Below are 16,550 nucleotides of genomic sequence, written 5' to 3' on the forward strand. Positions count from 1 at the left end.
GATACGTAAGTTTATTTTGGAACTATGAGAATACAATTGTGTTAAACAAGCAACATAGAGGAATGCAACAAACGTTTTGTTTGTTTCATCCCTAATAAGAACCTACAGTTCTATAGTTACTCTTTATCTAACATCTTTCTCCTCTCTCCCAGCCTCATGTCCCTCAAAAGGCAAAAGGTCATATTATTTGGTAGGGTAATTTAAGGGAAGCATCAAACTGGATATATCTTTTTTGGAAAAAAAACTCAAGCAGCCCATTTTAAATACGCGAGGAAATTTGATTTTTAAAAGAGAAGAGGAAAAAGAGTTAGTAAAAGATCTCGGTAAACATACACACACTATAGAATTTCAGAGTTTCCCTCCCCTTATCTCTTATCGTTACACACTTTTAGCTGCATATCATGATAATTTTGAGGTCAAAATTCCATACTAGAAGTCTCAAATAGAAACCAAACATTTATGAAACTGCAAATACTGTACCAGACAAGTTTTTAAAGGCTATTCCAAACAGAAGACGCAGCTTTTCCTCCGTTTTTTGCATTTCCTGGATTTGGGTCACAGCTGTGGTATTCATCGACAAATTTATCTCCAAGCTAAAGGATCATATTAGAATATTCTGTCAAACCTAAATTTATGAAACCATGCTAGTGATTAAGATCAACTTTTTACAATATTAAAAAAGGGGAAAAAACCCAGAAGATACTACCTTAAAGATGTCAATTCAAAGAAGAAAAAAAGCGAGAGAAAAAAGTTTGCTTTTAAATAAAACCTTTATTCCGTTTCCTGTGGAAAAGGATATCAACATGATTAATAATCTCTAACCTCCTGAAGCACAGAAAAACTATACAATTCTGTGCACCACTATTTGTTAGCAAGATTAAATCCTCTACTGCATGTAACACTTCTGTGTTGATATTTAATCCATCTAAGAAATAAGACGCAGCTGTCCAGAGCTACCAGGAAGAACATTACACCTTATGACTCCATTGCAAAACACAAAGATTATTTGTTACACCAAGTAAATCAGTCGGCTGAATCAAAATACTATGGTACGACTTTGTCTTGGCAATAAAATCAAAATATTTAAACAAAAGCTTTTTTGAATACTTTGCAACAGGCTAATCTCCACAGTAAAGAAATATGTGTTCACAGGAGCTCAGCTGTCCCATTGATGAAAAAATTGGGATAAACAAATAGAGGACAGGGAAGAAAGATTTCACCACCTCAAAAGTAACTGAAGAAAATTAGCTTGAAGGTCACACAGATCCAGCGTGACCCACCTTCCTTTGTAGGGAAGTGCACCCGGGCCTGTTTAGTTACTGCAGTTGGGTATTAATGGGAGACCCCACTAACTGTTCACTTTCAGACTTCTGTCTCCTGCTCTAAGACTCTGTTCCTTGTCCTTCGCTCATAAAATGTTTAGGAAGACGATGCTTTTTAACTATTCTATTTAAAAAATCCCAGCTTAGTATCACAGTTGAATATGACAGTGCTGTTACCTAAGATTAACCCGAGAGCTGTGTTTGGAATACGTAGTCTGGTAAGTAATTATAAAGATAACTACTAGCTCTCTCTGTTTGGCCTCTATTCTTAAGAGTGGATTTATTTAGTGCACTATAACTAGCTTGTTACACTTGCTTCAAACGGGATCCTATTTCCTACGCAGTACAGACATGGCTCAGCTACTAAAGAGTTCTCCTATTTCCCCATCAATGAAAAAATTTGGGGGAAACATCTGGGCACCTTAGCCACACGGCTTGCAGATACACTGTGCTCGCACTACGCAGAGGCAGCAGAAGCCATAGTGTGAAACAGGCACCCGTATTCAGCTTTCTTTCAAGACTACTGGACTAGCTAACTGAAGAACTGTTACCTACCTAGTGCAAGAGCAAAGCCAGAGGAATCAGACATGCCCTAGCATTTCGGTCTCATTTTAACAGACAAAAGACTGCAGTATAATATTTGTCATTCTCCAGGAACCCTCTGCACCTTTAGAGAATTTAAAACCACTCCAAGTTTCAGCCAGTGACTGTCCACGGTCTAGACAAGCAGGAACTGAATATCACCCAGTATTAGCATTGGATATTTTAATACACCGTAACTTCGAGTAGTACTACGCCAGCGCTAGAAGAACAGAAAAAGTAGTGTCATCATCCTCCATTTGAGAAGACTTGCGCTCGCACCTCATCTGTTCGCTTTCACTGGACACTACACAGATACGAAATATGGACTTGGTATATCGTCTAGTAGGTCCACTGAATATAAAGCACCAAAGAAAAACACAAATTAAGGGTTAGCTCTTCAAAATGGATGCTCCACTTAACTGATCCAACCAAAAGAAAAGAGAGAGCCTCACAGTGAGTTTCACACAAATATTATTTCTTCTAGTTTATTTTAACGCATGGGGCATAAATAAATATTGAAGTGTCCCTAAAAAGTAACTCATTAGCCTTTGCTCTAAAAACAAATATTTTCCTACCACTTAAGTACTGACTGTGGACATTTTTGTCACTGTTTCTGGCATAGAACAGAGCTTGGGGGGCGGGGGAAGCAGCGCAGGAGAGGAGATGGAGAACAAAAAACTAAAGTGACATTTCCCAGTTTGAGTCTAATCTTCTCAAGGCTAACTATAACCCTAATTCTTTCTTCCCCATCACTCAAGACCAACCCCTAGTCCCTTCAAATGTTTTTACAGTGACTTGATGTAACTGGACGGGGCGGGGGGGGAAGTAAAGTTTAAAAAAAAAAAAGGAGAGAAACTGAAAGGAGAGTTTTTACAACTGGATGGCAGTAATATAAAATGTAACCTCTCCGAAGGATGCAAGGGAAGCAGGGTCTGGCTACAAAGCATGGCTGTAGTGCAGGCAGCATCACTGAAATGAGATCACTACAGCTGAGAAGTGTCCCTGCCAAAAAGCAAGTTTGGGGAGAGGGCAGGGAAGGAGGGTTATGTCGTTGCATTGTTTGTATATCTCAAATAGAAGCACCACAAATAATATTCCTCATAAAACGTCATGCAAAATTCTACTACAAAAACAGAGAAAGAAAAGGCTTTATATTGAATGTAACAAAAGGCATTCTGGAGAGAGCCTCTCTGTAAAAATTCTGGGAAGTCTGCCTGCAGCTCAGAGAGAGGGCTCTGAGCGAGCCTTTCAGCATGCCACCGCGGAATTAGGCAGATTTTCAAAGGGCTTTTCAAGAGTAAATCAGAAAGACTGCATTCAAGAAACCTCTCATACGGCAAACCAGAGTGCTTTAATAAAACAAAGGGCTCTTTTATAGTAGCGATCTATTAGCTTAATGACTGCATAGGCTAAAAGCACTGGAAACTCTACAGCATGTTGCTATGCCTCCTATACCGGACAAGAATTGATTACATTACATGCCATAAAAATGGGGGGGGTAGAGGGGAGGCACACCCCACCAGCTTCCAAAACTAGCCTTAAAGACCTGCAGTTTCCTGCTCGCATCAGAAATTTTGGATAACAGGGTAAGTACGGGAATAGCAACAGCTCTGGAAAAAAAAAAAAAAAAAAAACTCAGTGCAATCTTGTCAGCCCCCTACATAATTTTGAGAAAGAAGATCTCTTAATTATACAGGGATTCTTTTGCAATGACAGATTCAAAGAACCTTATAACCAGCTGCTAGATAGGATATCATCTAAGCACAGCTGCTTTGTTTATACAAACATTTGCAAATATCCTTTAAACACCGAAGAGACAATTGATTGGATAGTTTAAGTAAAAAAAAGATCTTAAATTTAAACAAATACAGAGCCAGCTATGGAGCCAGTAATCCTGCTGGGATTACTTGCATAACCCCATTTATGGCAACAACCCCAAGTATTTTCCATCCGTGCTACAAATCAAAGTTGTTGTTTCCTATCAAAAACTGCATAAAGAATGTCAGAGAAGTTTTTCTTGAAACACAGTCAATTTAGCTTAAAATAACTGCACATCTCGTAAACCAGATTTTGTTTCTTGAATATGAACATAGGAGAAATAATAACACAAAACTTTAAGAAACAGCTCACTTATTTCCCTTATCTGTGATAACACTCCACCACTGAGCTGCAATAGCTTTCTGTTTCCAACACAGCAGTGCCTATTACTCAGTTGTGCAGAAATTGTACAGAACATAACTCTACAGATCAGGAAAGTCTTCTAAATACTTCACTGCCGTTTGAAAAGTTCTTCTTCAGGCCACTTGAAATCCTTCACCCTTCTAAGCCGTTCTTCCGGGAATACCCCAATTCAGTAACAAATAACGTGACCCACCACGATGCTTAATACTGCAGCCTCTAAAAAACCATCCCTGCAGTAACTAGAACATCATAGTTTGGCGTCTACATAGCGCCTTGCACAAAGAGGTGGGTGCCTCCCCAAACGTCTATATCTACAGCTACTGTTTTTGCATGTCTGTTTTAGCTGCAAGTTTCTGCATCCTTCATCTTTGGAATGTACCTGAATGCCACACTCAACTTATCAAGGATGAACAGGATCCCAGAAATATGAATTGCTTACATAGCGGTGGATACTTGATATTCGCTCCAGGGAACAACGTTACACTGTTCTTTCTACTGCAGGGGTACTTAACAATAAGTAGCAAAGATCTCTAGAAGAGAATTTACTGTGCAATCTTCTATATAAAGGAGTACAAGGATGGTTCCAACAACTAAGATTTAAATAAGAAACCTGTAACAGGGAGAGCATTACATTGCCAAAGACATGTACTTCTGCGTACACTGAGTAACCATAATACTTGATTCAGTAGTCCTTGCTGATAAATCAAAATAATGAGGCAGACATTTAGAAAATTGACTCTCTCTCTGCATATATATATATATATACACACACACACAAATAAAAGAACGTGAAGGGGTGCGTGCAAAAGAAAAATATATATAAGAATTACCATTGCCATTGCTGGGACATATACAAAGAGTTAAAGAAGTGTCCTAAAGCAAATAATTTGTAAATAACCCATGCATAGTCTTCACTGCAAGCATCACAGAAGAGATACGTGAAATGCAAAGACCTCTTAAAACAAGATGTTCAGGGAGCAAAAACTGAGCTGTACTAAAATACCGGTCCCGCAGTAATACGCATAATGGTAGCTCTTCTGCCATAGCTCTTCTGTCATTTCAGAACTAACAATGGCTTTCTGCCAGTACTAACACCTTGGTTTACAAAGAGAAGTTACAGTGGTTGAAATGCAGATGTCGTGTTACACTTACTTATTTACAGTAGCCCCCTCAACCTGACCATCAATTTAAAGCTACAGGGGAAAAAACTCAGCTGAAGAAAGTTAGGTTTAATAGCAACATTTAAAAAAAGTAATTGTAATTAATAAATGTAAAGGGGTTTGTTTTGCTTGGGTTTTTAATACATCGCTTTACTACGCCTCATTAACTAATGTAAATAAAACAGCAAACACCAAGGAACACCTGTTTCCTAATAAAGTCTTATAAAACATAAGGCTACCGAACTTGAATATGTCACCTGAAAGCACAGTTTCTGAACACGATAAATATATTATTTTATATGTTTTTGCAGCTGCGACCTTCTGCAAAGTTTCAGAGAAGAAACTGACTTCACTTCTGTCTATTCAGGTCAACATCTATTTTGTCCAGTGAAAGCGACTGAGAACCAAAGAACCCCACAAACGCAAAAAATACCCGTTTTCCTCTTCCAATCTAAAAATACAGTCTATGTGCAAGGAACGCCACAACCTACTAGTCCTAAATATCCCAAGTTGATATAAAATAAAGGAAGGATTATGAAAATTCTCATCTGAAAAGTCAGCTAAATGCAGATTAAATGCAGATGGTTTAAAAAAAAAAAAATTCACTTGTGTCCTGATACAAATTACTAATTCACTGTTTCATAAATGACCTAAAGTTAAGCTGTACTACCATTCAAAAAAAGGTCACAGGGTCTCAGAAGTTATTTCATGTCAATAATGAAGTAAGTTCAACATCATAAAATGTGAGTATCAAGAAACCAAGCAAGTTTCTACAAACATGCCTGCATTTCCTAAGTGCGATGTATCCGCTGTTTGTAGGTCAAGTATTTTGGTTCATATTTTATTCTGACTAATGCACCCTCCGTATTTAGAGGGGAGGTTTAATTGCATCACTGGTGAGAAACTGGATCACCTAAGATCTGATTAGCCCTCTGGAGATGCCTCTCCTCACTTACTATAGAGCAAGGCTAAGATTACTAAATTCCTAAATAACTTCAACTATAGTTCCACGCACGCTTCAAGCAAGGGAAAAACAGAGCGTTACCACTGAAAATAACACAGTTGCACCCACCAGCCAGCCACTTATTTTCACTGCTGTGCTGCTCTCCCTTCTGCACAAATGGTTGCATTGCTGCAAGCTGTGTAGTGAACAGCCTAGGGAACCCACCCAATTCAAACCACCCTCACAAACGTTTGTGCAACAAAGAGTGCAGGAGTTCACAGTTAGGGGCAGGAGAAGGACACTATCAGCACTACTGGCAAGGGCAACACTTAAGTGGCTCATGACATTTTAAATACCCTCACTTCAGTCTTGGCTCCATCTGCCAGACATTTCTAATGAAGCTCTGCTCCACTGAAGCTCTGCTTCATTAGAAGCTTTTTCTGCGAGTCCATAAAAGTTTCTGTAACTCGTTAACTCTGACCTCCCAATGCCTGCTCTGCATTTCAAGTCAGAAGACTACCTCCAGCACACTGTTTCTGATAGCCTCCCTTGAGGGCTAACCACACCGTGCAGAGAAGACAGCCAGCTGATGCCGCATTAACTATTAGTAGCCGAAGAAAGCTGAAGCACAAAACTAAGATGATACAGAAAAGTAACGATGAAGCAAGATCAAGAACAGTAAGCACTTCTCCCGATAGGGCTAAGCTCACGAGCCAACCAACTTAGCAGACATGCCTTTTTTATGCTTCAACGTCCCACGACGAAAAAAAAAGTTACTACGCTACTTCTTCTTCCAGTCCAAGAACTCATGTGTCACTACAGTAACGTACACTGGTAAATTCCCCTACTAGTTTCACAGATGAACAGAGCAAGGGTAAGTAAGACAAAAACTCATGCTATCAATTAAATAACTTTTATGAGTCAGTAATGCACAGGTTACTTTAAAAAAAAATCTCATATACAAAATAGAGGCTTGAAGATACAGACAGTTGGTGTTAAGAATTCACGGTTCAAAAATAAAATGAAAACTTAGCATATAACAATGTAATAATCTGACTTCCATTCTGTTTGTTGGTACATTTTGTTAAAAAGAAATTTTATCTTACTTTTCAGTTTTTCTTCCCCAACATGCCAATTTTATGTACGCATCAGAACAATTTAGCCTTTTTCTTTTCTGATACTGTATCGCACCTCATTGAGGGCAACTGCAATGACTACAAAGCTTCTTAAACTACATCAATCATCTTTAGAATTATTTGCAAAATACAAAAAACGCACAACAAACTTACACTCAGGGACAGAAAAATGTCCGTTTCCCACCATTTATTTTATGAACGCTGACTTAGTCCTCAACTCACTATGAATTCCATCTGGCATACAAGGAGGGGCAACCGGAGGTGAGGGCCAGCCTTAACAAAACAGAGCTTTCTAAGCTTTCTAAAAGCCCAAAACACACTTTTTCAGTTGCAAATGCAAGAATATATCACATTGAATTCTTTTTAATTCCCAAGTTTACTGCTCATGAACAGACAAACTGATAGCTAAATCTACATCTTTATACGCGCTACAGGAACTAAAAAAAAAAAATACATAAATCGCAAAACCTAAGGTTTGTCTCTGAACACAAACTACAAAGCCAGCTGTAACGAGAAGTCAAGATAAATAACCAACTATCGAACAGAAGTAGCCTTTAATCACGCTAGTGTGGTCTTGATTTGAACTGGTGAAGCAAAAAGTTTCCCACCTCATTACCAGACCACAATGCACAATTCCAAAATATAAAATTACATCGTACAGCCTCTCTCCAAACACACAAAATTCACTCCTGTCCTCTCTGTCAATCACAAAGACAATCCAAACAGATAATATTGAAGCATGAAGAATAGCAGGTTAATTTCCCAACTGCATGCAACGTAAGCTTTTAGGCTGTGGGAAACAAAACTAAAAGTATAAAGACAAAGCCAGGAAAGAATTATTCTGTACAATTTATTATGACAGCAGAATAAAAAAAAAAAAAAAAAAAAAGAAAAAAGCACTGCATTCTCTGCATTCAGAAAAAAACTGAAGATGTCAGCAGCTTGTTTCAAGAAGGACAGTACTCTGTACAACAGTATGTACCAACAGTTATTTAAACTGTTTCCCAACTGAGTTTATTGTACCAGCTCAAATGAGTTCGCTGTACTGACCTAGTCCTTCTGCAAAGGAGGAGTCATAGGAAAACTCCCAAAAATAAAGAGCACAGTTTATAATCATAAGAATTTTTCATGATATTACACATTTTCCAGCAGCTAAATATTAACAGCCAAAGAAACTTTTATTTTTTAATCCAGATTCAATCAACTTTTCCATGGTGTGACAGTTAGGCAGGTTACATATAGCTACAATTTCTGTGACAATTTATCTTTAAATGTAAAATAAAGCAAGATAAAACTAACTTACCTACACTGCATACCGTTAAACACCCTTTAAACACATGATCCCATTGTCCTGTGGTGCACACCATTTTATAGCGCCTCAGTTTCAACATGTTTACAGATTCTCTGCACTGCCGAAAGGGGTGGAGGGGGTGCTTGCTGAAAATATACAGCCGAGCACTTTCTTAACGATAAGCTTATGTGTGTTTCTTAAGTACCAAGATATTAGAGGTTTACTTACGCAAGTGGTTTCGTTAACAGAAGGCATTCTATGTAACAAACTCCTAAAATGACAAATATGATGAAAGGGAAAAATGACTTTTAAAGCTAATGAATAACGTTGACCAAAAAGACAAATAGATATGAATTGCCTGAGAATAGGACAGACATCAGAAAAGAGATTTAATCGTTGTAGGACTAAGATTCCAAAACAGTCTTTCACAAACTGTAGTGGAAATATGCACTGCCTCAAATGCACCCCAATAAAATAATAAATAAGTAATGCAAACAAATAAATAATGTAGTTTGCTTATAACAGCAGTATGAATTTATGAACCAAGAAGGTACCTTCTTAATCTGACTTTCCTGCGTGTTATGTCTCTGAGATTAACATCTCTTAGATGTTAATTTTGAACGGCATCAGCAGATGCACAGGTCAGGAACATCAGAACATAAGAAGCCTCGACCACTTTAACACATTTAGCTATTCTAGGTACGCAAAGCTTTTGTGAATAAGCTGACATATACAGAAGTATACAAATAAATACATCTGCATAAGATGATAAATACCTTGTAGACCGAGGTATTTACTACAGAGCTGCCTGAAACTACGTAGAGCAAGCTCGCAGTTCATGCTTCAAGAAGCAAATAGTACACTAACAAATCTAAGAGCTATCCAATATAAATATATAATGTTCTCTAATTCATATTTTTTTTAAAAGCAGAATTTCTGCATTGTTCCCTGTAAACCCACGGCTAAACAAGTACTAGAGCACTAATGTCTAATACAGGAACGTGGTGTTCTTCCTGCAAACAAGAGGCTGTATTTTGAGTAACTTTATTAAGCACCACAAAAAACATTGCCAAAGTCTTATCTGTCATTTGAATAAGCCTCTTCGTTCTTTGTAATACAAAGCTAAACTCTCCAGTCTGGAATCATTTCAAATTCTCACCAAAATCAACGGTATTTTGCTCAAGTCATGACAACATTTGCTGTATCCAAACTACGAAACATTTAAAAATCATCCCAGCAACACTTCAGTGAGTCACATGGACACAGCAACTATGATTCACAAGCTAACAAAACTTGTAGATAGGTGTTATGTTCAGTACCATTCATTAGGCAAAGACAGCATAGGAGATGCTCTATAAAACAAATGAAGATTGATACAGTAGTGCTCGACAAGTCAGGATATTCAGGTACATGGAATAACCGCCTGAAAAGTTGTCATTTGTTCAAAACTGCAAATACTTGCAATGTCAGAAACTCGACAAATAGGAAATAATATATGTGAACACTTAAATAGTTCCTTCTATACTAAGCATGAAGCTCCAGGTCCAGCAAATCTTTTAATCTTTCTTTTTTTTGGTATAGTTTTTTTTCTCCTGCAATTAGCAACTATTTCCTCCACTACTTTTCTTTCTTTCAGATGACAAGAAAAATCATTTTTCATTTCGCTTGACAAGAAAATTAACCAACAGTTTTCTTTAATCATTTCCTCCCAGAAAAGGGAATGGACTTATTCTACTGACAAAAGTATTATCCTACAAATTAGATGCTTATTTTTTTAAAAGATTTAGTACAGTTCTGTTGAAACTAAACTACATTATAAATATAGTTGCTGAGCATCATAAGTTATTTTGTTATTTCCGCATGAGGCAAGTCTAGGTAATGCCGCTGCCAAGAAGATTCACAGTAAGGAAAACTTATGAAGAACACTTAAATATTCAAAATTGTTTTCTAAAAAAAGAGAGTGTCTTAATGATCAAATATGCCCTAAACCTCAGAACAAACTTCCTACTGTCTTTCATCTGCTTTTTCGTGAAAACATAAGACCTTAAGTCACAGTATTCTGCAGCTCAGATCTTTCCAACACATGCCAAAATTCCTTTGGGATCAGATCTCTATAGGGGAATTTAAGTAATATTTTTCCCCCATAAAATGGAGTCCATTCATTTTCTGTTGGATTTCTACCAGCTATTTTAATTTAGTGGGCATTCACATATTTTGGAGTCTTTAGCAAACCCAAGACATTTTCCCCTCAAAGCTGCATGTTGTTTTATTTAGATGGAAGAAACAAACATCAACTTGTTTCAGAACTTACCTTCTTGAAAGTGATACAAGACTACCAACACAGAAGTATTATAAAGCATACATTCATCAAAATTTTGCAGGTAGAGAACAGCATCTGCCAAATCTGGCTTTATATAGTTGGTTATAAGGGAATGGAAAGACAAAACTCAGTTTGAACATTTCTGAGGAAGAATAACCTTCCAAAATCCACTACAGAAGTACATTTACTTTAAACTGAAAACTAAGGGTTTCTTTTTTCTTTTTAAAAGAGATCGTGGCGCTGAATATTACAACATATGGCATAAGAAAGGAATCTACTCACTCATGACTGGAAACTTCTTTGCATATAATCCAAGACAGGTCGTGAAGCAAGGTGTCTTGTTGGAGAAGGTTTCTCAGAGGTATACATGTCCTGATGATGGTAGGATAATTAGAGAAAAAAAAAAAATCATTTTTTCAACTTCAAGTAACTAAACAAGTTTTATATAAATTGTTTTTCCCCATTAACCTTTCATCCTCCTTGTTAGAAAAGGAATACAAAGATGTATTTGTTATGACTGAGGGACTTCACTGCTTATGGATATATTTTGAAGCTTATCAACTCAAAACGTGTACTTTCTAACGTCCATGTCATAAAACTGTTTGCACACACTAGTTCATAAAAACGTAACTTTTCCCAAAGGGTAATAAACATTCTTTAAGAAAGGAAAAGTACAAGACTATAATATGGATATAGTAACTGAAAATAGGATCAAAGTAATACTTTCCTTCAGCAACCTCAGCTAGCAGGAAGATGCAATAACAAGATATTCTTTGAAACACTATGACCATAAACAAATTTACTAAATAAACATGGGTTGGTATTAACGGCCAACACTTCCTCCCCAGAAACAAAATCCGAAAAAGCTACAGCTTCTAGTGAGTGCAAACTAGCTAATCTGTCAAACACATAATTGAAATCAGAAAAAGATATCTAGGTAGGGCAGATGTGGATTCACTAGCAATACGCCTGGCTTTCCCCAAAGCTACATATACAGGACTTAATCTTCAACAACGATGGCACAGCAGCTACATTTTAGAACATTTATTATATAATCTCCATCCTGCTGCCATAAGCAAGTTTATACAAATCTGTGATAGTTAAACGAAAATAACTTTATCTCATCGGCAAGACTGTATTTATAAAGCCATAAAGTTTTCTTCTAGTACCTGCACAAAGTTTCTGTAAATTAAGAAATATTGTGTGACTTAGGCCCTCTTTTCATAGCCAATGAGAACTGCTGAACCTGACCACCTGCGCTAGTCAAGCCAGATAATACCTTGCGCTGACTCAGATTTCAAGTCTCAACTCCTCTGATCTCATAGGGCTTAAGAAGAACACAAAGAAACAAAGGAAGAGATCTAACTTTCTTTAAAGTGCCAACTTAGCATAACATTTCCAGATTTACAGCACGTGCCAAAGTAGCAGAGGAACTATCATCAGACTGCACTCACAGCACAGCTCCTCAATCAATTGCTTGAACTCTTAAATTAAAACAAAAACAGAAAAAAAAACAGCTAATAGGAAACCTACAGTAACGTTACAGACTGCAGGCAATGAACTTTTTCCACATTGAAAGAGTAGTGTAGAGAAGAGGCTTAATAACTGAAGAAAATGGTATCATGTCGAAGAAACGCGTGTGCAAACATTAAAAACCACAAGAACACAAAGCCATTAGCGCAATCAGTGAAAAAACAACATTTCGAATTGCAGGTCCTGTCAATTCTCTGCGAGAGGCTGCTAAATTAAACATTTAAGCACACACAGCCTAATCAAAAATAAAGCGTCTGGGTAAAACATATCGTTCGAACTACGGTCTTGTTGGTTTTCTTTCGATTACCGATGTCTAAATTAGCAAATGACATGACATTTCCATGACATTTTATCATTTACTGGACTAATTACAGTTATTATGTCAAGAACATCAAATGAGTCATACGGAAGGCGCTCAGCGCTGGTCCAGAACGCTTTGGACTGGAGCGCCATCCCACCTTGGGCCCCAGCTGCTCCACAATCCTACGTGGAGACAACTGGCAGACTGAAGCCTCCTGTTCAATCGCATTCACCAAAGGTAGAGTCTAACCTTATTTTCTTAAACGTGAACTAACAATACCCCGCTTCAGAGACATTGCATTACACGAGATTTTGTTGTTTTCACGTTCAGGAAAAGGCTGCTCATTAGGCAAAACACCAAACACCAGTTCTGAAAACCACTGAACGCTAATAGCAGCAAAATTATCCATCACATCATTTATATAATCTAGTCATGTAAAAGCAGGGAAAGGAGTAGTAGAGAATATAGCAGCTATCTACTACCTAAAACGTGTTTAATAACTATGAAAAGTGAACGTTTCAGTGCAGTATATATGAGACAGTCAGAGTTCAGATTGCTAAACTCTTTTGCTATCTTGCTTTCTGCATCTAAATACTTTGCTTAGGTATTACTAATGTCTGTTTACTAGTCAATATATCCTTCTGATAAAATTTAGTTTTTGTTCCTTGAAATAGAGCTGCATGCGCAGATCCTAGTTTTTCCCCAAGTTCATAACTTCATTTTTACGTTTGCTGAAAGCCATTTAATTGGACTATTCCAAAGTGCATACTTATTCCTCCGCTAAAAGGAGGAAAAGTTTCATACTGTATTTACAACTTGGAGTATAACAGCAGCAAGCAGTGTTGGAGAACGAGGAACGGTCAACATTGCCAAATATCTGAAAGTTTGTGTTTACTGTTGCATTGCAATATTGATGCTTTTCCTAAGGACATGTGTTAGGAAACTAAATTGTCGTCACTCAGCTGGCTTAACCAATGACCTGATTTATTTCCATGCTTATACGCTTCTCTCCCGCACACAAGCACTAACAAATACTATACAACAGGGGAAAGAAAGAATGTCACTTGTTGAGAGTCTTGCTGTAAAAATACCATCTTGGAAAAATCTTTTCATTCAAGAAAGTCGCTGAAGTTCTTCCTGCTTTCGCTTGCAAACAACAAGCGTATAAAACACACACACACTGTTTACCCTTTTCTTGATTGAAGCACTAACCCTCGTATCCCACCCAGAATTTTCTTACCAATAAAACACATTTACTAGCCCTTGGTATTCAATTCGTATAGTTGTGAAATTTTAAACTTAGATTTGAAAGGAATATCTGAAGTGGGAGAAGCTCTTTACAATTTCAAATTCAAGCGTACTAATAACGCATCCAATTATATGTTCCCACACCTAGTGCCAGATCTCTTTTTTACCAAGTTTTCTGTCTTACTATAAGGAACTTGAAGCAGACTGCAAGTAAATTACAGCTTATTACAAGTCCACGCACCACGTTTCTATTTAGAGACAAAGAGATTCCTTTAAGTTGACAACTATTAAGGATTCAGGTCTGCTCTGCCTGTACTTAATCTAGTTTCTGTTCAACCTAAATGCTAAGAAGTTAGCATTACGAATTCATAATCCCAACTTCAAAGAACTAGAAATTATGGGAGCAGCACACAACTGTACTGTTTTATGACACACACACATACACACAAAGACAAAATAGTCGAAACAGAACCTGCTTGCACAAAGCTACATTTTACTGTCATTTACTTCCTTCTTTGACGGAAAATGTTTTTGCCCCTCAAAGTAAACAAAGATTTCAGAACCAGGCGTTTTAAAGTTTTGCTGGCTGGCAAAACATTGAGTCCGAAATTATCGGTTTCTCTGCAATATAATCAGAGGGCAAAAGAACAGCTGGTTTCAAGTCAGTTCTACAAAATACTTATTTTACACTGCACCCAAGTTGACTGAACTTTGAAGTTATAACCAGCAACAACAGAAGTTACAAAGAAGCTCGGCGAGCTCATTGAAGCTCATCGCTATTAGAAAGACTATAGTAAAAAAATTCATAATATTTCTGTCTGGTTTCTCAGCGTCCTAGCTCAAGAACATGCCCAAGCCAGCGGGAAACGCAGAATTCGCAACAAAATGAGGTTGCTACTGCTTAAGAACCTACAGAAAATCACTGGCTGGCCACCGAGGAGGAAACGCACCGACGAAAGGGGCACAGCGTCGCACCCTCCTCTTTGTTCATAGCAGGAATATTTACACTGCCGAGCGCCCAGCAAAGCGCTTTTGGTTTCAGGCGCTGCTGATTGGCGGCGGTAGGTAACACGCACGCAGCCTTAGCCAAGTTTGAGTTTCGGTTGTCACACAGCGCATCACGCCCGATTACAGAGCGCGCATCAGACCACGCAAACCGCACGTTATAACCACCGTTATTTCATCGAGGTCTTCCCACCGGACTGACCCTCCACAAAACGGATTTACTGTCAGCCAGGCAGGTGGCACCCCACTAATAATTCACAGTGCAAGCGAAAAAAAAATAATCTAGCCACCCTAACAGCCAGCTCTCCGGGCTGGTACAGGAGAGCGGCAGCAAGGTTTTCGGTCACCGCTTGACTCTTTTGGCGGTTCAGTGAAACGCGGTGGTTTCTGGCGGGGCAACCGCCCGCCTCACAGGAACGACCAACGGCCAGGGCCCAGGGCCTGCGGCGGCCACGGAGGGCCGCGCTCCTCGCCGGACGCCCAGCGCCGCCGGCAGCACCGCCGGGAGGCAGGTGCCCGCAGCAGCCCCAGAGCCGCACCGCGCCGGACTCCAGCTCCCCAAAACCTCCCCGCTCCCGCCGCCCTCCCGGGTCACCCGTGCCCCACCGCCCCCAGCCCCGGGGGTGCCTGCTGCCTGGGGCTCCCGGCCGCTGCCCCGCTGCGCCCAAACCTCGCAAAGGGACCCCGGGGCATCTCCGCCCCCTCCGCGGCTCTCCTCGGCCTCCCCCCGCCGAGCTCCCCACACGCTGTCCCCCCCCGGCAGAGACAGTGTGGGGGGGGGACAATCCCCCTCCATCACCCCCCCCCGTTTGGAATGGAACAATCCGAAGCGCCCCAATACCCTCGGGGATCCGACTCCCGCCTCTTCCACCTCCCAGCCCCGCGGGTTGGAGGCGCCCGGCGCCGCTCTCCCCCCCCCCCCACCCCGGGGGAGAATGGTAGGGCCCGCCTCCCCTCCCCTCGGCTCGGCTCTCTAGGAACAGGGCGCGCGTCCCAGCCCACCCGCCGCAGTGGAGAGCTCCGGCGCGGCATCCCCCCCCCCCCCCCGCCCCAGGAATGGAGGGGTCCGGCCGGCCACCCCGCCGCGGCGAGCCGAGCGGAGCCCGGCGCCCGGGGTCACACAATGGCCGGCGCGCCCTTACCTTTGCTCGGCTTCCTCCCGGGGCCTCCGTCCGCCTCCTCCCCAGCGGCGCTTCCCTGCTTGCTGCCCCGGGTCCAGCGGCCTCCAACCAGGAAGTGCCCCGGCGTGACACGGGCTGCCGCAGCTATGGAAACCCTCCCCGCCCCCTTCCCCTCCCCCGCCGCCCCGGCCCCGGCCCCGGCCCGGCGCCGTCCCACAGGGCTACCCCGCGCCCGCCGCCATCTTGGGCTCACAACGAGGCGCGGAGGTGGCGGCCTCGACCGCGCCGGCCTCTCCGGCCGCCGCCATCTTGCGCTCCAACGAGGGCACGGCAGGTTAGGAACCAAAGCGGGAGGGAAGAAGCCCACAGAGGTGACGAACGGCCGTTTGAGGCTGTTAGACATCTCA

General features: G+C 40.5%; 1 protein-coding gene across 2 annotated transcripts in view; it reads right to left on the bottom strand.

Annotated features, from left to right (window-relative positions):
- The window catches only part of USP6NL (USP6 N-terminal like), a 115,942-nt gene extending 99,612 nt beyond the window's left edge, over window positions 1-16,330 (bottom strand). The window contains exons 1-3 of one of the 2 annotated variants that reach the window (XM_068910861.1): window positions 16,165-16,298; window positions 11,218-11,307; window positions 8,844-8,886 (exon numbers count right to left, since the gene is read on the bottom strand). Coding sequence is in view for 1 of the 2 variants with exons in the window: in XM_068910784.1 (XP_068766885.1) it covers window positions 11,218-11,221 (4 nt within the window). In the remaining variant the exon portion in view is untranslated. Of the gene's footprint in view, window positions 1-8,843; window positions 8,887-11,217; window positions 11,308-16,164 lie in introns of both variants that reach the window. The other variant, XM_068910784.1, reaches the window with a different exon arrangement.
- Between the last annotated feature and the right edge of the window lie 220 nt (window positions 16,331-16,550).

The sequence above is a fragment of the Struthio camelus genome, chromosome 1 (assembly GCF_040807025.1).
Source record: "Struthio camelus isolate bStrCam1 chromosome 1, bStrCam1.hap1, whole genome shotgun sequence".
Taxonomy (NCBI): Eukaryota; Metazoa; Chordata; class Aves; order Struthioniformes; family Struthionidae; genus Struthio; species Struthio camelus.